This window comes from Chiloscyllium punctatum, chromosome 37 (genome assembly GCF_047496795.1).
Source record: "Chiloscyllium punctatum isolate Juve2018m chromosome 37, sChiPun1.3, whole genome shotgun sequence".
In the NCBI taxonomy this organism is placed as follows: domain Eukaryota; kingdom Metazoa; phylum Chordata; class Chondrichthyes; order Orectolobiformes; family Hemiscylliidae; genus Chiloscyllium; species Chiloscyllium punctatum.
The window spans coordinates 12,374,104-12,395,483 of NC_092775.1; the positions used below are offsets into that span (position 1 = coordinate 12,374,104).

At 40.3% G+C, this 21,380-nt stretch overlaps 1 protein-coding gene across 1 annotated transcript in view; it reads left to right on the forward strand.

Annotated features, from left to right (window-relative positions):
* Positions 1–21,380, forward strand: part of LOC140462869 (E3 ubiquitin-protein ligase Itchy-like) — a 107,128-nt gene that overhangs the window by 52,531 nt on the left and 33,217 nt on the right. Inside the window, exons 8-16 of the mRNA XM_072556272.1 lie at positions 29–204; positions 2,849–3,047; positions 8,072–8,167; positions 10,061–10,235; positions 11,789–11,849; positions 12,010–12,094; positions 16,216–16,344; positions 17,826–17,898; positions 18,505–18,576. Of these exons, the coding sequence (XP_072412373.1) occupies positions 29–204; positions 2,849–3,047; positions 8,072–8,167; positions 10,061–10,235; positions 11,789–11,849; positions 12,010–12,094; positions 16,216–16,344; positions 17,826–17,898; positions 18,505–18,576 (1,066 nt within the window). The remainder of the gene's footprint in view (positions 1–28; positions 205–2,848; positions 3,048–8,071; positions 8,168–10,060; positions 10,236–11,788; positions 11,850–12,009; positions 12,095–16,215; positions 16,345–17,825; positions 17,899–18,504; positions 18,577–21,380) is intronic.

Here is a 21,380-nt window from a genome sequence, read left to right on the forward strand (position 1 = left end):
CTGATCAGAGTTGTACGATCACTTCCAGTGCAAATGGCGATGCCGTGTCCCAAGAAGGTTCATCGGAAATGAGGTCTGCTGATGAGTGCAGCATGAATGGCAAAAGTACACCATCACCATCTCCAAAACCACCAAAGCCAGTGAGACCTCCAAGACCTTCACGACCTCCACCTGCCGTCCCATCCAGACCTGTCAGTACAGCAGGTAAATCAAGAAGTGAATTTACCCTTCGTGGACAGCAGATTGTTCATATGATAAAATATATTTTGCAAGATGTAGTGGATTTCATGATTGGAATGCTCCTAAGCACTTGAAGCATCTTTTAAATTCAAATTAAACATCCTTTACTGTCTGTTTTGTCTCCATTAAAGTTGTCTTTTAAAACCTAACTCCTTGACTAGGCTTTCGATCACTAGTCTCCTTTTGACGATGTCAGGTTTTGTTTGTTTATCCTGTTGTAAAGCTATTGGGACATTTTACTCTGTTTAAAGGTGTGATACAAATGCAAGTTGTTTAGACCCTTTGCCCTTGGGTAGATTTTAAAATGTATGTTTAAATTTTCATTTTGGCTCTTGGCTATCAAACTGACGTTCTCACATTTCTTCGTGGCTTTGACTGCATTTGACTTTGGCATGCACCACTCAATCACAGTATACAATATTTCTTTCTGTTGACCCCTGAGCCTTTAAGATATTTATATTTTAAAATTTTGACTTTAGACATCAAACTAGGGGCAATTGGAAGTTTATTTTATTAGGTTCCCTACAGTGTGGAAACGGGCCCTTCGGCCCAACAAGTCCACACCAATCCTCCGAGTAACCCACCCAGACCCATCTAGCCAGTATTTTTGATTTAATTCTATTTTTGAGATTCCTTTTGGACAAGGCTTATGATGTTAGTTTCCATCAATCAATCAACATTTAAATCTTCCCAATTTCAGTACCTGCTACAATTTTTCTCTTATCAATGTTTGATTATGTTTTGCATTACTGCAATCTTGTCAGGGTGAACTGCTTACATTATACCAGTCTGCAAGCCAATAAGTAAATATCAAAGTTCGGTTTGAGGTGTTTCAATTGATCAGTTAATTTGTTTCTAAAGTTAATACCACTGTACTGAGTTGCAGACTGTTTTTCAGTCATTCTGAAACAGAAAATAGATCTCATTGCCAACTTTTAGTTTCGCCCCATTTTTGCATAGATAAGCTTATCTTTTGATTTGATATTCAGAAAGTTGTCTGATAGTGCAGAAGTTGAGTATTCCTCAATAAAGACATTTATTGAAGCTTTTCACCTTACACTCATTTAGAATAATTTGCAAGATTACAAATGTAAAATAGAACAAGCTATGTAAGCTGTTTGAGAGGGATGTGCTGATTGGTAGGCAAGCGCGTTTTGATTAATCAGGGTGTTACCATGGAGTATGTACCAATTTAATAACTGATATTAACAGCTAAACTCTTAAACAATGCCAGCTGACTCCAATTTATCAAGGCATTGCCCTAAGAAGTTATCAAGATCATTTGTTGAGTTGAAACATACAATCTTTGTGTCTGCAAAAGGGGGTCCCTGTGTATTAGTATTTGTACATACTGGAAGGCACACTGCAGGCCTAACTGACCATCTTAAATTGATACCTTTTTATTTCCATTCAGGGCAAGTGGATTTGTTTATTGCCCATCACTTTTTTACCATGGAGGAGGTGGTGCTGAGCTGCCTTCCTGAACTACTGCAGTCATTTTGGTATGGGTGCATCTACAATGCTATTAAAGGAACCATAAGGCATCGGAGTAGAAGTAGGCCATTCAACCCATCACATCTGCTTTGACATTCAGTAAGATCATGGCGGGTCTGATCGTTCTAACTCCACTTGTCTGCCTTCACCCAATAATCCTTGATTCCTTTACTAATGAAAGATAAGGATATCTTAACCTTTAATAATCCATAATGTCACATTTACGCACATTATATTCCATTTGCCAAGGTTTTGTCCACTTGCTTAACCTGTCCATGTCCCTCTGCAGACTCTTGTCATCCTCGCCACTTGCCTTTCCACTTATTTTTGTACCGACTACGAACTTGACTATAATACACACACTTTCCTCATCCAAGGTATTAATATATATTATAAATTAATGTGGCTTCAGCACTGATCCATGTGGCACTCCATAAGTTGCAGGTTTCCATTCTGAAAATACCCACTTATTGTAACTGTCTCTTCCATTAGTTAACCAAACCTGTATCTATGCTGATACACTTCTAATGCCACGGAATTCCAAGATTTTGAACAAGTGACATTAGAGGAATGCTAATTCATTTCCAAGTCAGCATGGTCACTGACTTAGAGCGATACTTGCAGTTGGTGGTTTTCCTGTGTATCTGTTGTTGTCCTACTAAGATGGTAGTTGTCATGGGTTTGGAAGGTGCTGTCCAAGAGCCTTTGGTAATTTATGCAGTGCGTCTTACAAATGGCGAGTGTCAGCGGTAGAGGGACCGAATAGCACCACATCCACAAATAATTGAGCCAGCTGCTTTGTCTTGAATGTTGTTCAAACTCTTGACTTACGGGGGGGGTGGGGGGAGGCCGTTGAGTTGAGTCACTGCAGGATTCCTAGCCTCTGACCTGCTCTTGTATCCATGGTATTTATATGGCTAGTTCAGCTTAGTACCCCATAAGCTGTTGAAAGCTGCATCTTTTCAATACACAGCACCCTACATTTTTTGCAGACACAAACAATGTGCACACACTTGGTATTCTAACTGAACAAATTAAGGAGCAATTTTTTGCTGAAATGACTAGCGACTAAGTGTCCTTGGTGACTCGTTCCGGATTCTGTTTTTGCCACCAGCCTGTGAAAATGGATATCCAATTCCCTTAGAGAATGGCCCTTCTTCTACAACTCCACCTACGACCACCACTGTTCCTGCAGCTGTAGCAGCGGGTGAACCGGATGCATCACCCAGTAATGGTACAGTACCACCAAATACATCCATTTCTCCTGGTGACAGAACATTAAATACCGTGAACAAGGGTCCACTTCCACCTGGGTAAGATTGCGTTATTTTTAAAAGATGTATTGAATATTCTGTTTAAAGGAAAGACAATCCCTTTAATACACTATTAAAAGATTTGTAGTTTGAAATACTACTTTGTCAGGGCAACCCATGTTAGATTCATAGCCAGTCAAATTTATTTAAAATAGTTTAAAAAATGGAAAGAACTGTGGATGCTGGAAATCAAACAAAAACAGAAATTGCTAAAAAATCTCAGCAGGTCTGGCAGCACCTGTGGGGAGAAATCAGTTAACATCAGTCCACTGACCCTCCTTCAGAATGATGGTAGTTAGGAAAATGTTGGTTTTTATGCAGAACGTATGATGGGAGAATGGGAGTAAGGAGTAAATTATAGGCAGAGTTTAAAGCCCAAAGAGAGAGAAGAACAATTGGACAAATGAGTAGGTAAAAGTCGACTTGGGAGAATGAATGGCTGCTGATAGGAACTATTAGTGGCTAACAATAGCTGACCATGTGATAACAAGGCCCGTTGTGTGTGGGTAAGGACATGGGAGACGATGCCTCAAGTCCTAAAATTGTTGAACTTATTATTCAGTCCAGAAGGCTATGGAGTTTCCAAGTGGAAGACAAGGTCTTGCTTTTCCAGCTTGCATTGAGCTTCACTGGAGCGCTGCAGCAAGCCTGGGACAGATGTTGCAGTTGTTATGTTTATTTGGTTTGCAGACATTTTGTCCCCTTTCCAGGTGATATCTTCCTGTAACCAGCACCCGAGCTCCAAATCTTAGACCATAAGACATAGGAGTGTAAGTAAGGCCATTCGGCCCAATGAGTCCATTCCGCCATTCAGTCATGGCTGATGGGCATTTCAACTCCACTTACCCGTACTCTCCCCGTAGCCCTTAATTCCTTGCGAGATCAAGAATTTATCAATCTCTGCCTTGAAGACATTTAACGTTCTGGCCTCCACTGCACTCCATGGCAATGAATTCCACAGACCCACCACACTCTGAAGAAATGTCTCCTCATTTCCATTCTAAATTGACCCCCTCAAATTCTAAGGCTGTGCCCCCAGGTCCGAGTCTCCCCATCTAACGGAAACAACTTCCTAGCATCCACCCTTTCTAAGCCATTCATTATCTTGTAAGTTTCTATCAGATCTTCCCTCAACCTTCTAAACTCTAATGAATACAATCCCAGGATCCTCAGCTATTCATCGTATGTTGGGCCTACCATTCCAGGGAACTTCCGTGTGAATCTCCGCCGAACACGCTCCAGTGCCAGTATGTCCTTCCTGAGGTGTGGGGCCCAAAATTGGTTGCAGTATTCTAAATGGGCCTAACTAGAGCTTTATAGATTCTCAGCAGCACATCACAATTTTTATGTTCCAACCCTCTTGAGACAAATGACAACATTACATTTGCTTTCTTAATTAGACTCTGCCTGTAAGTCAACCTTGAGAGAATCCTGGACTAGCACTCCCAGATCCCTCTGTACTTTGGCTTTGAATATTCTCGCCATTTAGAAAATAGTCCATGCCTGTATTTTTTTTTTCAAAGAGCAAGACCTCACCACTTGTTCACGTTGAATTTCATCAGCCATTTCCTGAATCACTCTCCTAAACTGTCTAAATCTTTCTGCAGCCTCCCCACCACCTCAGTACTACCTGCCTGTCTGCCTAACTTCGTATCATCGGCAAACTTAACCAGAATGCCCGCAGTCCCTTCCTCCAGATCGTTAATATATAAGGTGAACAGCTGGGGTCCCAATACTGAACCCTGTGGGACGCCACTTGTCACTAGCTGCCATTCCGAAAAAGAAACTTTTATTCCAACTCTCTGCCTTCTGTCAGACAGCCAATCCTCAATCCATGCCAGTAGTTCATCTCAAACACCATGGGCCCTCACCTTACTCAGCAGCCTCCCATGAGTCACCTTATTGAAGGCCTTTTTGGAAGTCTCAATAGATAACAGGAACATAAACCATGAACAAAGATGTTGTCCAGGGAACACAGTGGTGTGATGAGGTGGCAGGCAACTAGAAGGTCAGGGTCTTTTTTGCAGACAGGGCGTCTGTTCTTCTCCTCCTTTTCCCCCCCCAACCTTCTGAATTTTTGAGCAATTAGTTTTTGCTCCAGATTGTTTAATTTTATATGTTAATATTTCCATGCAGCAGCATATACTGAAGATGTCCTTACAAAAAACCAAAATAAGAATTTTAGAAGGTTCTTTATCTTCTGATTTGCAATACAATAATATTAAGTAGAGTCATAGAGACGTACAGCACGGAAACAGTCCCTTCAGTCAGACTCGTCCATGTCAACCAGATATCCTAACCTAATGTAGTCCCATTTGCCAAGACTTGGCACATGTCCCTCTAAATGCTTCCTATTCATATACCCACCAAAAACCTTCTGGAAATCTGAGTACCATGTCAAAAGCATCACAATCATAGACCCCCTCCAATACCCCGTCACAAAAAACTCCAAGCTAGTTAAATACTATTTTCTGTTAGAAATCCATACTGACTCTTTGTAATTAATCTACCTTTTTTTCTTTTGATTCGCGATTCTATCCGAAATAATTGTTTCCAAACGTTTTCCCACTCTCAACTTAAACTAATTGGTCTATAATTGCTGGAACTACCCGTACAACCTTTTCTGAACATGACCTTATTGTTGGCAACATTCCAGCCTTGTCGCACCTCCCCTGAGCCCAGAGAAAACTGATTGTGGCCAGTGCCCTGCAGCATCTACACTCACCTCTTTCACAATCCTTGGATGCATCTCCTCTAATTCCAGTGCCTTGTTAACTTTAATCACTAACCATCTATTCAAGGCTTCTTCCTGATTAATCTTGAACCCTTCTAGTGACAGAATTTCTGTGGCCTGGCCAGCCATCCTCCTCTTTTCTAAACACAGATGCAAAGTGTTAGCTTAATACCTCAGCCATGCCAGTTGCAATTATTGAACACAATTAGAAATACATGAGGGAGCATTTTGGTTTTATCCATGTAACGATGAATCATGCAGCACAGAAGGGAACCATTTGACCTATGAAAACCTATGTTAATTTGATTTTAATTGAGTTCTGTAAGTTTGTCAATTTTTTAAACTGGTTTTGAAAGCTGCAATTTAAGTTAATGCTTGGCTTATTGTCCACCTTAACTCATTCTTACATTTTTTGACTTGCCAAGGAAGTACAATACTTGGATTTATCAAAGACATTATCACATTTTTCAATTCTATAACATTTTTTCTCATCGTAGAGAATTACTTCTGCATGCTCTTAAAAAGCCTTGACATCCTTTTCTAAAGTGTATTGTTTAGACTTGGACATAGTACTCTAATTAGGACCTTCCCAATGATTTGTGAAGATTTGGTGTACCCTTGCATTTTGTATTCTATAGCACTGATAATAAAACCAGGGATCCCATATTCTTTATTGGCATCCATCTTGACTTAGTCTGTCAATTTTAACGGTTGGTGTTTGTGCAACCTATTTTTATAATTGTGCTGTTTAGTTTACTTTTTCTCATCAACCTTGCAACTAAAATATATCATTCTCACTTTGCTGACTACTTGAATAAAAGGATAAGCAATATGGAGCTATCAGAAACAGTTGATCACCATGTACATGTAATTTCCCAGCGGAAGTGATGATTTATTCCCTTTAAGGTCAGAACCAACTGGTCAAAACGTTTTCTTTCTGCTTTGGAGATGTTGAAAAAGGTCAATAATTCATGCAAATTTATATTGCATTGAATTTTCCTTCAGGAGTTAACATTAATAACTAGTTCTTAATTCCTGACTTATTGCTCGACTTACTTTCAAAATTGCTTTGAATAGGGTGCAGGAAATACATTTTGTGTAACTTCCATTTCGCTTCCTTTCTCATGACTGTGAAAATTCTGCGACTTAACTCTGTCTTAAATGGAGCTAAAAACAATGACTGCAGATGCTGGAAACCAGATTCTGGATTAGTGGTGCTGGAAGAGCACAGCAGTTCAGGCAGCATCCAAGTAGCTTCGAAATCGACATTTCGGGCAAAAGCCCTTCATCAGGAATAAAGGCAGTGAGCCTGAAGCGTGGAGAGATAAGCTAGAGGAGGGTGTGGGTGGGGAGAAAGTAGCATAGAGTTCAATGGGTGAGTGGGGGAGGGGATGAAGGTGATAGGTCAAGGAGGAGAGGGTGGAGTGGATAGGTGGAAAAGAAGATAGGCAGGTAGGACAAGTCCGGGCAAGTCAAGGGGACAGTTACTGAGCTGGAAGTTTAGAGCTAGGGTGAGGTGGGGGAAGGGGAAATGAGGAAACTGTTGAAGTCCACATTGATGCCCTGGGGTTGAAGTGTTCCGAGGCGGAAGATGAGGCGTTCTTCGGGACACCCGCACCAATCAACCAAACCGCCCCGTGGCCCAACATTTCAACTCCCCCTCCCACTCTGCCGAGGACATGGAGGTCGTGGGCCTCCTTCACCGCCGCTCCCTCACCACCAGACGCCTGGAGGAAGAACGCCTCATCTTCCGCCTCGGAACACTTCAACCCCAGGGCATCAATGTGGACTTCAACAGTTTCCTCATTTCCCCTTCCCCCACCTCACCCTAGCTTTAAACTTCCAGCTCAGTAACTGTCCCCTTGACTTGCCCGGACTTGTCCTACCTGCCTATCTTCTTTTCCACCTATCCACTCCACCCTCTCCTCCTTGACCTATCACCTTCATCCCCTCCCCCACTCACCCATTGTACTCTATGCTACTTTCTCCCCACCCCAACCCTCCTCGAGCTTATCTCTCCACGCTTCAAGCTCACTGCCTTTATTCCTGATGAAGGGCTTTTGCCCGAAACGTCGATTTCGAAGCTACTTGCATGCTGCCTGAACTGCTGTGCTCTTCCAGCACCACTAATCCTGAATCTGTCTTAAATGGAGTTAAGGAGGCTATGCAAACAGCATTCCCCTTTCATGGTACCAGGGTGGAAGGCAGAGAGTGAAATGTAGGTTTTTTTTTGTTCATGTGCTGCTTCTCTCTGTTAGTATTACCCCATATTTTACTTTCTTTCCAAAAGCTGGGAGCAGAGGGTCGATCAGCATGGCAGATTGTATTTTGTAGATCACATTGAAAAACGAACAACGTGGGAAAGACCACAGCCATTGCCTCCAGGGTAAGTGGATCACACATCAAATTTGAAATGCTCATTAGTAAATAGCAGTTCTCTGAGTAACTATTTAAGTCAATCAGTTTTCTTTCACAGGATGATAATGAAACAGATGACTAAAGTAATTTTCTCATGTCTTCTTCAACATAGTTGCTTCAGGTGTAATTTCCCTGGGTTTTTGGTAGCTTTTTACAGGACTTTCAGTGGAAGGTGAAGTTTTCTCCGAGGAAACATATTTCTTTTCCAAAACTTGTCAGTGAAGGTTTGAGCAGGATTCCAGTACCACTGGTCACAAATGGTGAGACAGGTCACAGTCAAGTCACTTTCCTTGCTCTAATGGAGATCACTGGATAGTGATTTAAGAATATGTATAATGATTGTCCCTTTTTAATATCCTAGTGGCCTAAACCAGTGCATTTTCTTTTACCTCCAAATACAAGAAATTGGAACAGGAAGAAACCATGTGACCCATTGACCTGATCCAGCATTCTCCAGGATCGTGACTGATCTTGAACTTCAACTCCACATTTCTCTGTTCCCATTTTCCCTGACTCAGAGATGAACATATGTCTATGCCAGCCTTAGCTGTACTCGATGATAGAGAATTCATAATCCTGTGGGGTAGGGAATTCCAAAATTCACAACCCTTTGAAGAAATTTCTCCTCATCTCAGTCCTAAATGATCAGTCCCTTATCTGGAGACCTTGTCCCAGATTCCCCCACCAGTGAAAACATCTTTCCGTGCCTGACCTGTTAAGCCCCTTCAGGATCTTGTACGTAACCTAACTAACACTTGTTAACTAAATGTCGTTCCCAGCATTGAATCTGGGTCTGTCCTCAGCTGTAGGGTGCAGAGGCAAAGTACTTTACACTGGCTGAGGTTGCTTTGAAGTACTGTCCTTCTCAACATCTCTTGCCTGACAATCTCAGATTAAATTGCTCATGGTTGTCTGTCTGGCAACCCTTTGGCTCAGTAGGATTATCACAACTTTACCTTTACGTTTTCCTTCACATCTGAGCCATTGGACTAGTCAGATGCATCATTATTTATTTTTAATATTTTATTTTGGATGACACGCATATTCACTGTAATCACCTTCTGCAATCCTCATGCCTTGTGGTATTTGACGGACTCCTAATCCAAGTGGCTAGCTATTTTCTGCATGTGGTGTACTCCTCTCTCTCATTGCTTTATCAAATAGAATTTGATACATGTTCATAGTGGCCTGGTTCTGTGCTAAATCATTCAGTTTATCATCCTTGTGCCACACCGTTATATAATACATCCTAATTGTGCTATTGTAGAATGTGTTTGGAAATGACATTGTTGAATTCCTGGAGAGAATTGTGTAACCATGGAAACACTCAACCACAGTCTCTGGTCTGTTTTTAAAGTCCAAACCATTCACCGTGAACCCCATAAGCTTTTTTGTGCCACTTAATACAAAAGTAGCTTCAGCATTAAAAAATAATTCCAATATCTCTTTGATCTATCTACTTATTTTTCCATGAGGCCACACATGAAGCTTGTTTCTCCAGGGCAGTGCACGTATGATTTTATCTGTTAGGTATGAATTATCACTGTTTCCTAGGTAGCAACTCTTAATCTTGGCTCTCCTTCCCGAGCTGATGTACCTGAAAACATGTCTGTTATCTCAACAGGACTAATAATCAATTACTATTCTGTATTACTATCAGTAAATGCTTGTTCTGTTGTATATCCCCCTAATACATAATGCCTATGTCAAGCATTACAATGACCATTATTACAATATTATCACTAAAACCAACTTCACATCTGGAAATAATAGAGATTACTATCCAACACTGCTTGGTAGCACTGCTGGAATGAAGAATAATCTGTCATTAACCACGTTCTCCCCAATTCTTTTCTGACAGCTGGGAACGGAGGGTCGATGAGAGGCACAGGATTTATTATGTTGACCACATTACCAGGACGACCACGTGGCAGCGGCCCACAGTGGAATCAGTCAGGAACTTTGAGCAGTGGCAGTCACAGAGAAATCAGCTACAGGGAGCCATGCAGCAGTTCAACCAGAGGTTTATTTATTCGGTAACCAACCTACTAACTAACTTTTTGACTTTTAAAAGGAAGGACCAGAAATCTAATGTGTAGAAAATCAACATTGTGATTTCGGCACCTTTTGAAAAATGTGTTCACCTCAATCCAACATTACTTGTTTCTCCCTTAAACATATCTGATAGATTCTTTAACCATTACTTTAAATGGATATATCTGTATTTTATAAACAATGGGATGTCAACGTTACTCCTTTTATTCTAAAAAGTAGTGAGGCAGAAGGTCACAAACTACAGACCAATTAGCTTGCCATCTGTCAGGGAAAACATGAAACTATTTTTAAAACAGTTACAGCAGGACACATTAACGTTCAAGGTAATCAGGCAGATACAACTTGTTTTGTGAAAGGGAATTTTTTTTTGCCAATTTAAGTTTTTTTTTCCCAGTAAGTAATAAGTATTGTGCTAAAAATAGGGAAGTGTTGCTAAAACTGCTAGGCAGTGGTCAGACCACAGTATAGGTCTCCTTATCTAAGGAAAGATATACTGGCATCGGAGGCTACCTAGCGAACATTCACTAGGGTATGGAGGGATTTTCTCATGAGAGGTTGTGCAAGTTGGGCTTGTACTCGTTGGTATCCCCCTCAGTCCGTATGTTTATTTATGTTTGTAGATGTTTCATTGGAAAACGGGCTCCATTTTTCATGGATCAACTAAAATGGTCTTGAGTGAATTTTTCTCCATGGACTGTGGGTCCTTGATCAAACTGAATAGGTTGCTAGTCCAGGTGCCCTGTTCATGTTGACTTTAAAATCTGATATTTGCCTTTACTGTTAGATTAGCAAGCAACTTGGCTGGCAGCAGTTTTTAAGTGAAAATATGTTTTTAATAATGGAAAGTCGTAAGTATTGATTTGTATACTGAAACTTACAATCAGCTTAAATTTTGCAGTAGAAGCTTAATTATTTATCACTTCCCATGATCTGTTGGTATGACCATGGTCCCCTCCTTTATGGGGATTTGTCTCTTGATCGCCCTTTCCCTTTGTGTGTTAGTGTGCTGGATGGTTTTGTTCAGCTGATGTCAAGCAGTCTGTGCCCAGCACTAGCATGATACAGTAGTTGATGTAGTTGGATAAGAGTGACTTCTCTTATTGCATTTGAAATTTTGTTCTTCTGTGGCAACCAATCATTTCCACTCTGGGCCTTAGTGAAAGTATCAGCTGAAATTAATAACTTCACACCAAAGGGAACCAGTGTGAATCATTTGGGTGTTGATGAAGCAAAACATTTTAGATTTTCAGCAGTAGGTAAAGGCATGTTGTTTCAGATACTAATTTAAATGAAGCCAGACCCCTTTATTATTTTACGATTTTTATTGGAGTTGACCTTCTGTATGACCTCTGTCTAACTGCCCCTTCTATTTGCATCGCTGTGACCTCTAAAACAGTGTTGTGTAGTTCTGAATTATCTATTAAGACGAGCTTGTAATGGCTTCGATTTGTCATTTTTACCCAGTGACATGTTAGATTTTATTGGCATAAATCATATTTTTGAAAAGCGTGATTGGTAATGTCTTCATTTTCAGTATCCCGAACAGGTGGTGCCAGCTGAATTTGACCCACTTGGCCCCTTACCAACTGGATGGGGTAAGTAAGGCTGAAGCATACAGAGATAACAGATTATGCACATTGCTTTTCCAATCATTAATCAGTAATGGTGCTTATGACTAGTTGGAGATTACTTCTGTTCATTTGGAGCACAAGCTCCCCATTTTTTAATAATTTGAAAACTTTGTTATTCTCATAGAAAAGAGAACAGACAGTAATGGTCGAATGTACTTTGTAAACCACTTAACCCGTACCACTCAGTGGGAAGATCCTCGGACAGAGGGGTGAGTACTAGACTTCAATTTTTTTTTCTTCTATTCAAAGTGTAAAAAGAAAATAAGAGATTACTGGATGCCAGAGTCGAGTACATAGTAACTTAACCATAGGGTTCACAATTAAGAGTAGGTTGTTGTTTTCTTGCTGTTATCTGAATTATAAAACTACATTCCACCTTGATCTTTTGCCTGTTAAAGTTGTAGTTTTAACTTAGTTTTAGAATTAAAGAGTGATAACAATGATAAAATATACTTAGATTTATGTAGCACCTTTGACAAAATAAAAAGATATTTCACAGAAGTATTATAAAACAAAGTATGATATGATATAGAACAGTACAGGGTAATGTTAGGTCACCAGAAGCTTGGTCAGAAAGATAGAATTTGTAATGTGATCTTAAAAGAAAATATTGAGGCGGAGAGATGTATTGAGGGTGTTTCAAAGCTTAGCATTTGTTAAATAAAGGTATAAATAACTGTCCATGATGGACAGTTTAAAATTAGGGTGTCTGAGAGGCCAGAATTGGTGATGCTCAGATGCCTCTCGGATTTGTCGGCATGGAGGAGATTAGAGATATAGTGAAGGGCAAGGAGGTGGGGGGGTGGGGGGAGCGGATTTGAAAACAAGAATAGAATTTTAAAGTCAAAAGATGTTGATTGACTGGGTGCCACGAAGTCACCGAGGACAAAGGTGGGGGATGAACAGGACTAGTAATGGCAAGACATGGGCTATACTGTATTGAATGACCTCGTGTTTACCAAAGTTAAAATGTGGTAGATGAGCCAGCAATACAGTTGAATAGGCAATTTGTAATAAAGACATGAATGAGAAGTTTAGCTACAGATGAGCTGAGGTGGGCTAAATTGAGAAATGTTTGGGGGGGTTGTTATGGACAGTCTTAATGTTACAGATATGAGATCAGAAGCTAATCTCTTGGGGGCAGATGTGACAGCAAGGTTGTAAAAAGACTGGTTTAAATACAAACTGCGTTTGCCAGGAAGAAGGATGGAGTCCATATCTAAAGAACAGTGTTTGAAGGGGGAATGGAATTTGTAGCTGCAGAATTTCCCCAATATGTAATTGGAGCAAATAGCTGGTTGTCCAGTACTAGATATCAGATAGCAATATGACATTTCAGCAAAGGTGGAAGAGTCAAGAGAGGTGGTGGTGAAGTAGAGCTGGGTATCTTCAGCATATATGTGAAAAGTAATAGCCTGTTTTCAGATAATGTCGCAACATTTAGATGACAAATAGCGAGTGCTGAGGATGGATTATTGGGAGACACCTGAGGCAGACCTTTTGCAAATGATTTTCTGGCTTTGATTAGATAAGAATGGAACAAAATGAGGGCAATCCCATCCAGCTGGATGTCTGTAGAGTGTGTTTGGAGGGATTGAGTGGTCAGTAAGGTTGAGGGCTGCACACAGGTTGGGATGGATGTGAGAACGGTTTATCTTCACATACGCAAAAGGTGTCATTTGTGAGTTAACAGCAAATTTGGTAATGTATAAAGCAGTGTGATAAAATGCTTTGGTACCTTGATGCCAGTCAGAAGACTTTCAAATTTGATAGATCAAATACAGTACCCATTTATATGTTTGGATGGTGACAACAAAAATGTGGAAAATGAAGCAGATCATTGATATCTTCCAAAAAAGAGAGAACAAATCAACATGCTAGACTAGGCTGTTCACATCTGAACTACGGCTCATCCGCAGATGCTGACTGACTTGTTTATTTCCACACCGCATTTTGGGTTTCAGTGATTAAATCTATTTGCAATTCTGGCAGTCATTTTCTTTGAAAGAATACCCTTCAAGTTAAGTCAAGCAAATCATCTGAGAGTAGTAACTTGCCCAGAGTCAATTTTTTGCAGAGTTTAAGTCCTTTTTAATGCAAAAGGTGAGGAACCAACAATGCAGAGTCGGTCACAAGTCTAAAACATGCTGTGGAAGTCTACATACATTCTTCCAGAAATTATGAACACGCACACGCACACGCCTGTAAAGCTGCCAGAGGTCCCCAAGTTTATATTGATTGGGCCAGGTTGGAATTTGCCCTTCCATCCACACCTTTCTGAAGAGGAAAAGTGGCTTGTGCCAGATTGAGCAAGCTTGATTGTATAATTCTGTTTCAAATTCCTTAATTTCCAAATCCCTGCTTGGTATTGGCTGTCTGATGGGTTGAAATTGTTAATTAAACTTGTCATTGAACATCCTTGCTTAGGGCAAAAGTCAGGCCAAGAATGGCCGAGATGGCTGATTGAATTCAACATTAGAATTGACAAAGTTCTTTCGTCCCATATTGGGTTTTTGGGCTGTTGCTAGCTGTGTTTGGAATGTTAACTATTCTGCATCGTTGATTTCGTACCAACAGTGACTGCTGTGTTATTAACATAAAGGTATTAGTGCCACTTTTGATTTTAGCATATTTTTAAAAAGTTATTACAGCTCTGGAGCCAAATATAAAACAAATTGATAAAGATTTATAACATTAAAGCTGTTGACTAACCTGTAGTGCCATACCCTAGCAAGAGGCATGATGCATTTGGGAAGGAGTGGAGAAAACCAGTAGGAAACCGAAGAGAAATAATATTGGGAAGAAGTTAGCTGAAAGCCCCAGTATTTATTCAACTATGTATGAGACTACCCGTTGAAGCTGCAGTTTCCTGTCTTGTATGCCTGAAATCATCTAATCTGCATGATAAATAATCCTTAAGTAAAATAGTTTGTTGGTTAGGTCATGAATTGTTTTGAATTAATTGAATGTGTCTTGAGATGCTGTGCTATGTGGTATCTAGGTTTGCAACAGTTTCTGTTTATGTGGGTAGTTTTCAGTGGTTGCTGTTTGAGAGTTTTAAGGTTTTTATGATAAATCCATAGTCAAATGTTTGCCTTTGTCCCGAGACGAAGGTGTGAATGAATCCTTAATATACTGTTCTCTTTCTTTCTGAAAGAAACTGTATGGATTAAATTTATGGACTGATCCTGATGAAATGACATAAGATAATAACTTGAGCTGAGAGTGGATTGAAGTTTGTGGTTCACCAAAATCAGTGTTTTCATATTTAGTGTTCACTTGTTAAAAATGTGTTTTAACAAAAAATATTAGGCTTTCACCTTTTATAGTTATTGCTGGTATGTTCGCTGAGCTGGGAAGTCGGTTTGCAGACATTTCGTCTCCTTTCTAGGTGATATCCTCAGTGCTTTGGAGCCTCCTCTGAACTGCTGTTGTACTGTTGGTTGGTATTTATTTGGTTTCGTTCCTGCTGCTTGTTGGTTGTTGCAGTGTTCGGTATATTGGGTCCAGGTCAGTGTTAATTGATGGAGTTCATGGATAAGTACCATGCTTCTAGAAATTCTCTGGCTGTCATCTGTTTGGCTTGTCCTATTATTGTTGTGTTCTCCCAGTCAAATATGTGGTCCTTGTCGTCTGTGTGTATAGCTACTAGGGACAGCTGGTCGTGGTGTTTAGTGGCTAGTTGATGTTAATGAATGCGGATCGCAAATTGTCTGCCTGTTTGTCCTATGCAGTGTTTCCTGCAGTCTCTGTAGAGTCTTGTTCGTCACGTTTGTCCTAAACACGAAGGCTATTGGGTCTTCTGTTCTGATGAATTGTTGTCTGAGCATTGCTGTCAGCTTATGTGCTATCGTGAATCAGTGGTTGGAGAAGTCTGGCTGGAAACAAAACTGGCAACCAGAAGCAGCAGGAACGAAACCAAATAAATTCCAACTGACACAATACAGGAGGCTGAACAGCACTGAGGATGTCACCTAGAAAGGGGCAAAATGTCTGAAAGCCAACTTCACAAAAAATACCCACAACAAATTCAACCGGCACCTGAGCTACAAATCTTTACACAAACCTTTCACCTTTTATGTTAAAGTTTTTAAATAGACTAGTTATTCCACGAACCAGAGGAGTGAGGATGGTCTGAAAGACGAGCTGGATTTTGATAACTTTCATTTATTATTTACAGGATCTATATTTTAAGAGAGTATCATTAATACCAATTTCAGAGAATGCCGGAGAAACTCAGCACCTCTGGCAGCATTTGTGGAAAAGAAAACAGTTAAAATTTTGAGTCTGGTATGACTGAAGAGCCTTTCATATTTACTCATTCTTGTAGCACTCTCAACGAGAAACCCTTACCGGATGGATGGGAAATGCGCTTTACAGTTGATGGCGTTCCATACTTTGTAGATCATAACAGACGAACAACAACTTACATTGACCCACGCACCGGAAAGTCAGCACTGTAAGCATTTAAAATTTGATTTTATACGTTTTTAAAGTGAAATAAATTATGATTGTTGAGCAGTAGTTATTAGCAATGAGTGGTGGACTGGGTAGAATAATATTACTGTCCAATCTAGCTCAGATTGGTCCTGAAAGAGTCCTCCACGTGAAACCTTGAGTTACTATCCTATCTGCCAATTCAATCTTCTGTTCAAAGACCTTGTACTAGTATTTGAAAATAAATACACAGAATTCTCATGGTGTCCTATCCATGACTTCTCCCACAATATGTATTGCCAGAAAAATCATATCAACTAGTCATTAATCTTACTGTTTATGGGCTATTGTTAGTGTACATTGGCTGCCAGGTTGACTTGCATAGGTCATTGCATTCCAAAATAAAGGAACGTCCATGAAGCAAGATAATTTGCTGTGTTAAGGACCATATAAATTGAGTTTATATAAGACCAGAGTGCAGATTGTTCATAATTGGGATGTCTTGGACTGTAAGTAAACATAAAATGACAAATGAAATAATCACATTGGTACTGCAACATCTTCCAAGAAAGTTTCATCCTACATGGAAAAAGAACTCTGATCTGAGCATATTCATTGCTAACAGTGTTTTTGTCATGAACAGAGTGTAAATGTTTCTATAATTTTAAGGTTGCATGCTTGAGTTGACAGAATAGTTTAGTTTTCCTACAATTCTGTGCTAAAGGTTGAGATTGTAGTGTGGTTCTTTGCTTCAACAGGCTGCTGAAGGCTTATCCAATACCTAACTGACTGAATGGAAAGGTGGTAGGGATTCTGTTTTGGCTGTGTTTCTGTGCCCAGGGACTGTGCCTCAAATTTCTGATCTTCCTACTAGACGTTGTAGATTTTGTAATTAACCTGTGCAGATCTATATGACACTCCTCTGGAGCAGGTGGGACTTGGACCCAGGCTTTCATGCCCAGAGGTAGGAACACTGCCACTGTGCCGCAAGAGCCCTTATAATCTAGAATTGTAGGCTATATCAGTGCTGCATCACAGAAGAACTAATTTATCAATTGATCCAGTCTGTAGGTATTGTTGTTTATGATTAATTGCTCTTAAGGGTGCATCATGTTTCTGGTTCACACAATCTCTGCTTCTGAGATACTAGCCTGGATACTGATTAGATAAGTGTTTTCTTGTGCAGAGCAAATTTACATTGTTTAGGTTGTACAAAAATTGTATTTAGAATCCTGTTTAATTTCACCCTCTGCTGAGCACAGTATCTGTCCAAATAGGGTGAATGAAATCTGGTTTGGGATGTTATGTTCAATGACCTGTTAATGTGCTGTGTATTAGCTAGAGGTGACTGGCAGATGGAGTACAAGCATTAATACATTTTAAATGTACTTGTGTAACTCCAAAGAAACTATTCTTACATTTTGAATCTTGCAAACTATAATTTTTTTTCTTCTCTGGTCTACCATTTCCCCACTACCATGTTCCCAACCTTATGTTTTTCAGGTCAAATGGTCCAAACATAGCATATGTGCGTGATTTCAGATCCAAAGTTTCTTATTTCAGGTTCTGGTGTCAGGTAAGCAGTGTTTCATTCAATCCAGTGTGACATTACTGTGGATTTAAGAGGTGTATTCTGTTCTTTTTTTTTAAATGAAGAAAGCTTAGGACAAAGGTGTTGAGTAGTTTCAAAGTGTGGTGCTCGAAAAGCACAGCTGGTTAAGCAACATGCGAGAATCAGGAGAGTTGACGTTTCAAGCATAAGCTCTTCATGAGGAATGCTTATGCTCGAAGCCAATTTTCTCTTTATTTTTATACTCCAGTTAAAATTCAGACAAAATAGTGTATTTTACTTAACATTGAGTAGTTTGACCAATCGAATTGATTCTGTAAAGCAATGCCTTACAGTCACCTTTAAAATAAGAAAAAGGGAGGGGGATTTAGGCGATCTTAATATATTTTGAGGGGGTTTGGTCTGGTCCAGAACACCAGTGAGTATTCTTCCATTTCACTGCAGTATATTCATCAAAAAGGTGGTGGAAAAATTGCTTGAACAGTGGAATGGCTCTTTAATCATTTATCCAAGGTTTTGCAAAGGCTTAATTGGCGAGCCATTAGACATTCCAGGATTGCATTTTTAGAGGAATGAATATTTAATATATCATGGAATTGCTTTGTTTTCTAGCAACTGGCTGCACCTCAGCACATCAAGATAACTGTTTCAAGGAAAACCTTATTTGAGGACTCGTTTCAGCAGGTAATTTGTTTGGGTTGGACAGAGAGATATAAATAATTTAATCTTAATGGAATGATAGGCAATGGATCTGGATCCAGGCCCCTCCCTTCCACTAGACCACCAAGATATAAATGATAATATAAAGTTTGCTCACCCTCATTTATTTTTATTTCCTGACACAATAGCTGAACTCAAAATTGTCCACAGTCCTAGAGGTGTACAGCGTGGAAACAGACCCTTCGGTCCAACTCACTCATGACAAACAGATTTTCTTACCTATTCTAATCCCATTTGTCAGTACTTGGCCTATATCCTTCTAAACCCTTCAAATTCATATACCCATCCAGATGCCTTTTTAAATGCTGCAATTGTACCAGCCTCCACGACTTCCTCTGGGAGCTCATTCCATTAACGTACCACCCTCTGCGTGAAACAATTGCCCATTAGGTCCCTTTTATATCTCTTCTTCCCCCCCCACCTCACCTGAAACCTGCACCCTCTAGTTCTGGACTCCACCACCACCATGGATATTTACTCTATCCATGCCCCTCATGATTGTATAAACCTCGATAAGTCACCCCTCAGCCTCCAACTCTCCAGGGTAAACAGCCCCAGCCTATTCAGCCTCTCCCTGTAGCTCAAACCCTTCAAACCTGGTAACATCCTTGTAAATCTTTTCTGAATCCTTTCAAGTTTCATAACGTCCTTCCAATAGGAGGGAGACCAGAATTGCACGCGATGTTCCAACAGTGGTCTAACCAATGTCCTGTACAGCCACAACATGACCTCCCAACTCCTGTACTCAATCCTCTGACCAATAAAGGAAAGCATACCAAACGCCACTTTCACTATCCTATCTACTTGCAACTCTACTTTCAAGGAGCTATGAACCTGCACTCCAAGGTCTTTGTTCAGCAATGCTCCCTAGGACCTTACCATTAAGTGTACAAGTCCTGCTCTGATTTACTTTTCCAAAATGCAGCACCTCACGTTTATCTAAATTAAACTCCATCTGCCATACCTCAACCCATTGGCACATCTGATCAAGATCCTGTTGTACTGTGAGGTAGCCTTCTTCACTGTAGACTACACCTCCAATTTTGGTGTCATCTGCAAACTTAGTAACTGTACCTTCTATGTTTACATCCAAATCATTTATATGAATGACGAAAAGCAGTGGACCTCGCACAAATCCTTGTGGCACTCCACTGGTCACAGACCTCCAGTCTGAAAAGCAACCCTCCACTAGTTCTCCCTGCATTCCATGAGATCTAACCTTGCTAACCTCCCATGAGGAATCTTGTCGAATGTCCTTACTGAAGTTCATATAGATCACATCTCCCACTCTGCCCTCACCAATACTGTTTGTTACTTCCTCAAAAAACTCAATCAAGTTCATGAAACATGATTTCCCGCGCTCAAAGCCATGTTGACTATCCCTAATCAGTCCTGCCTTTCTAAATACATGTACATCCTATCCCTCCGGATTTCCTCTAACAACCTGCTCACCAACAATGTCAGGCTCACCTGTCTGTAGTCCCTTGACTTTTCGTTACCACCTTTCTTAAATACTGGTACCATGTTAACCAGCCTCCAGTTTTTAGGCACTTCACATGTGACTATCGATGATACAAATATCTCAACAAGGGGCCCAGCAATCACTTCCCTAGCTTCCCATACAGTTCTTGGGTACACCTGATCAGGTCCTGGGGATTCATCCACCTCTATGCGTTTCAAGACATCCAGCACTTCCTCCTCTGTGATATGGACATTTTTTCAAGATGTCACCATCTATTTCCCCACATTCTATATCTTCCATGTCCTTCTCCACAGTAAACACTGATGAGAAATACTCATTTAGTATTTCCCCCATCTGCTGCTCCACGCATAGGCTGCCTTGCTGATCTTTTGAGGTGCCCTATTCTGTCCCTCATTACCCTTGTGTCCTTAATGTATTTATAACAACCCTTTGGATTCTCCTTAACAGTATTTGCCAAAGCTATCTCATGTCCCCTTGTTGCCTTCCTGAGTTTCCTCTTAAGTGTACTCCTACTGCCTTTATATTCTTCTCAGGATTCTCTTGATCTCTCCTGTCTTTTCCTTCTTTTTCTTAACCAAACCCTCAATTTCTCTTGTTATCCAGCATTCCCTGTACCTACCAGCCCTTCCTCTCACCCTATCAGGTGAATATGCTGTCTCAGCACCCTCATTATCTGATTTTTGAAAGCTTCCCATTTTCCAGCTGTCCCTTTACCTGTGAAAATCTGCTCCTAATCAGCTTTTGAAAGTTCTTGCCTAATACTGTCAAAATTAGCCTTCCTCCAATTCAGAACTTCAACTTTTAAACCTGGTCTAATCATTTTCATCACTATTTTAAAACAAATACAATTAAGGTCACTGGCCCCAAAGTGCTCCCCCACTGACACCTCAATCACCTGCCCTACCTTATTTGTTAAGAGTAGGTCAAGTTTTGCACCTTCTGTAGTAGATATATGTACATACTGAACCAGAACATTTTCTTGTACACACTTAACAAATTTCTCTCCATCTAAACCCTTAACACTATGGACATTTGTGAGAATCTTTCCTGTATCTCGGACAGTGGTGTAGGGGAGACTTGAAGAAGAAAGAACTTTGTGTTTTGTCTAGTAATAAGAGAAGGAGGATAAATGAAACATTGGGCGTAGAACATCAGAACTCATTAAGATGGACCCTAACACGTAAAGGCATCTGCTGAAACTTCAGTTCAGAAAACTTGAACTTGCAAATGACATTGCCAAGATTGTAAAAGTTGTTTTGTGATCTCTTGAGTGATTATAATGACG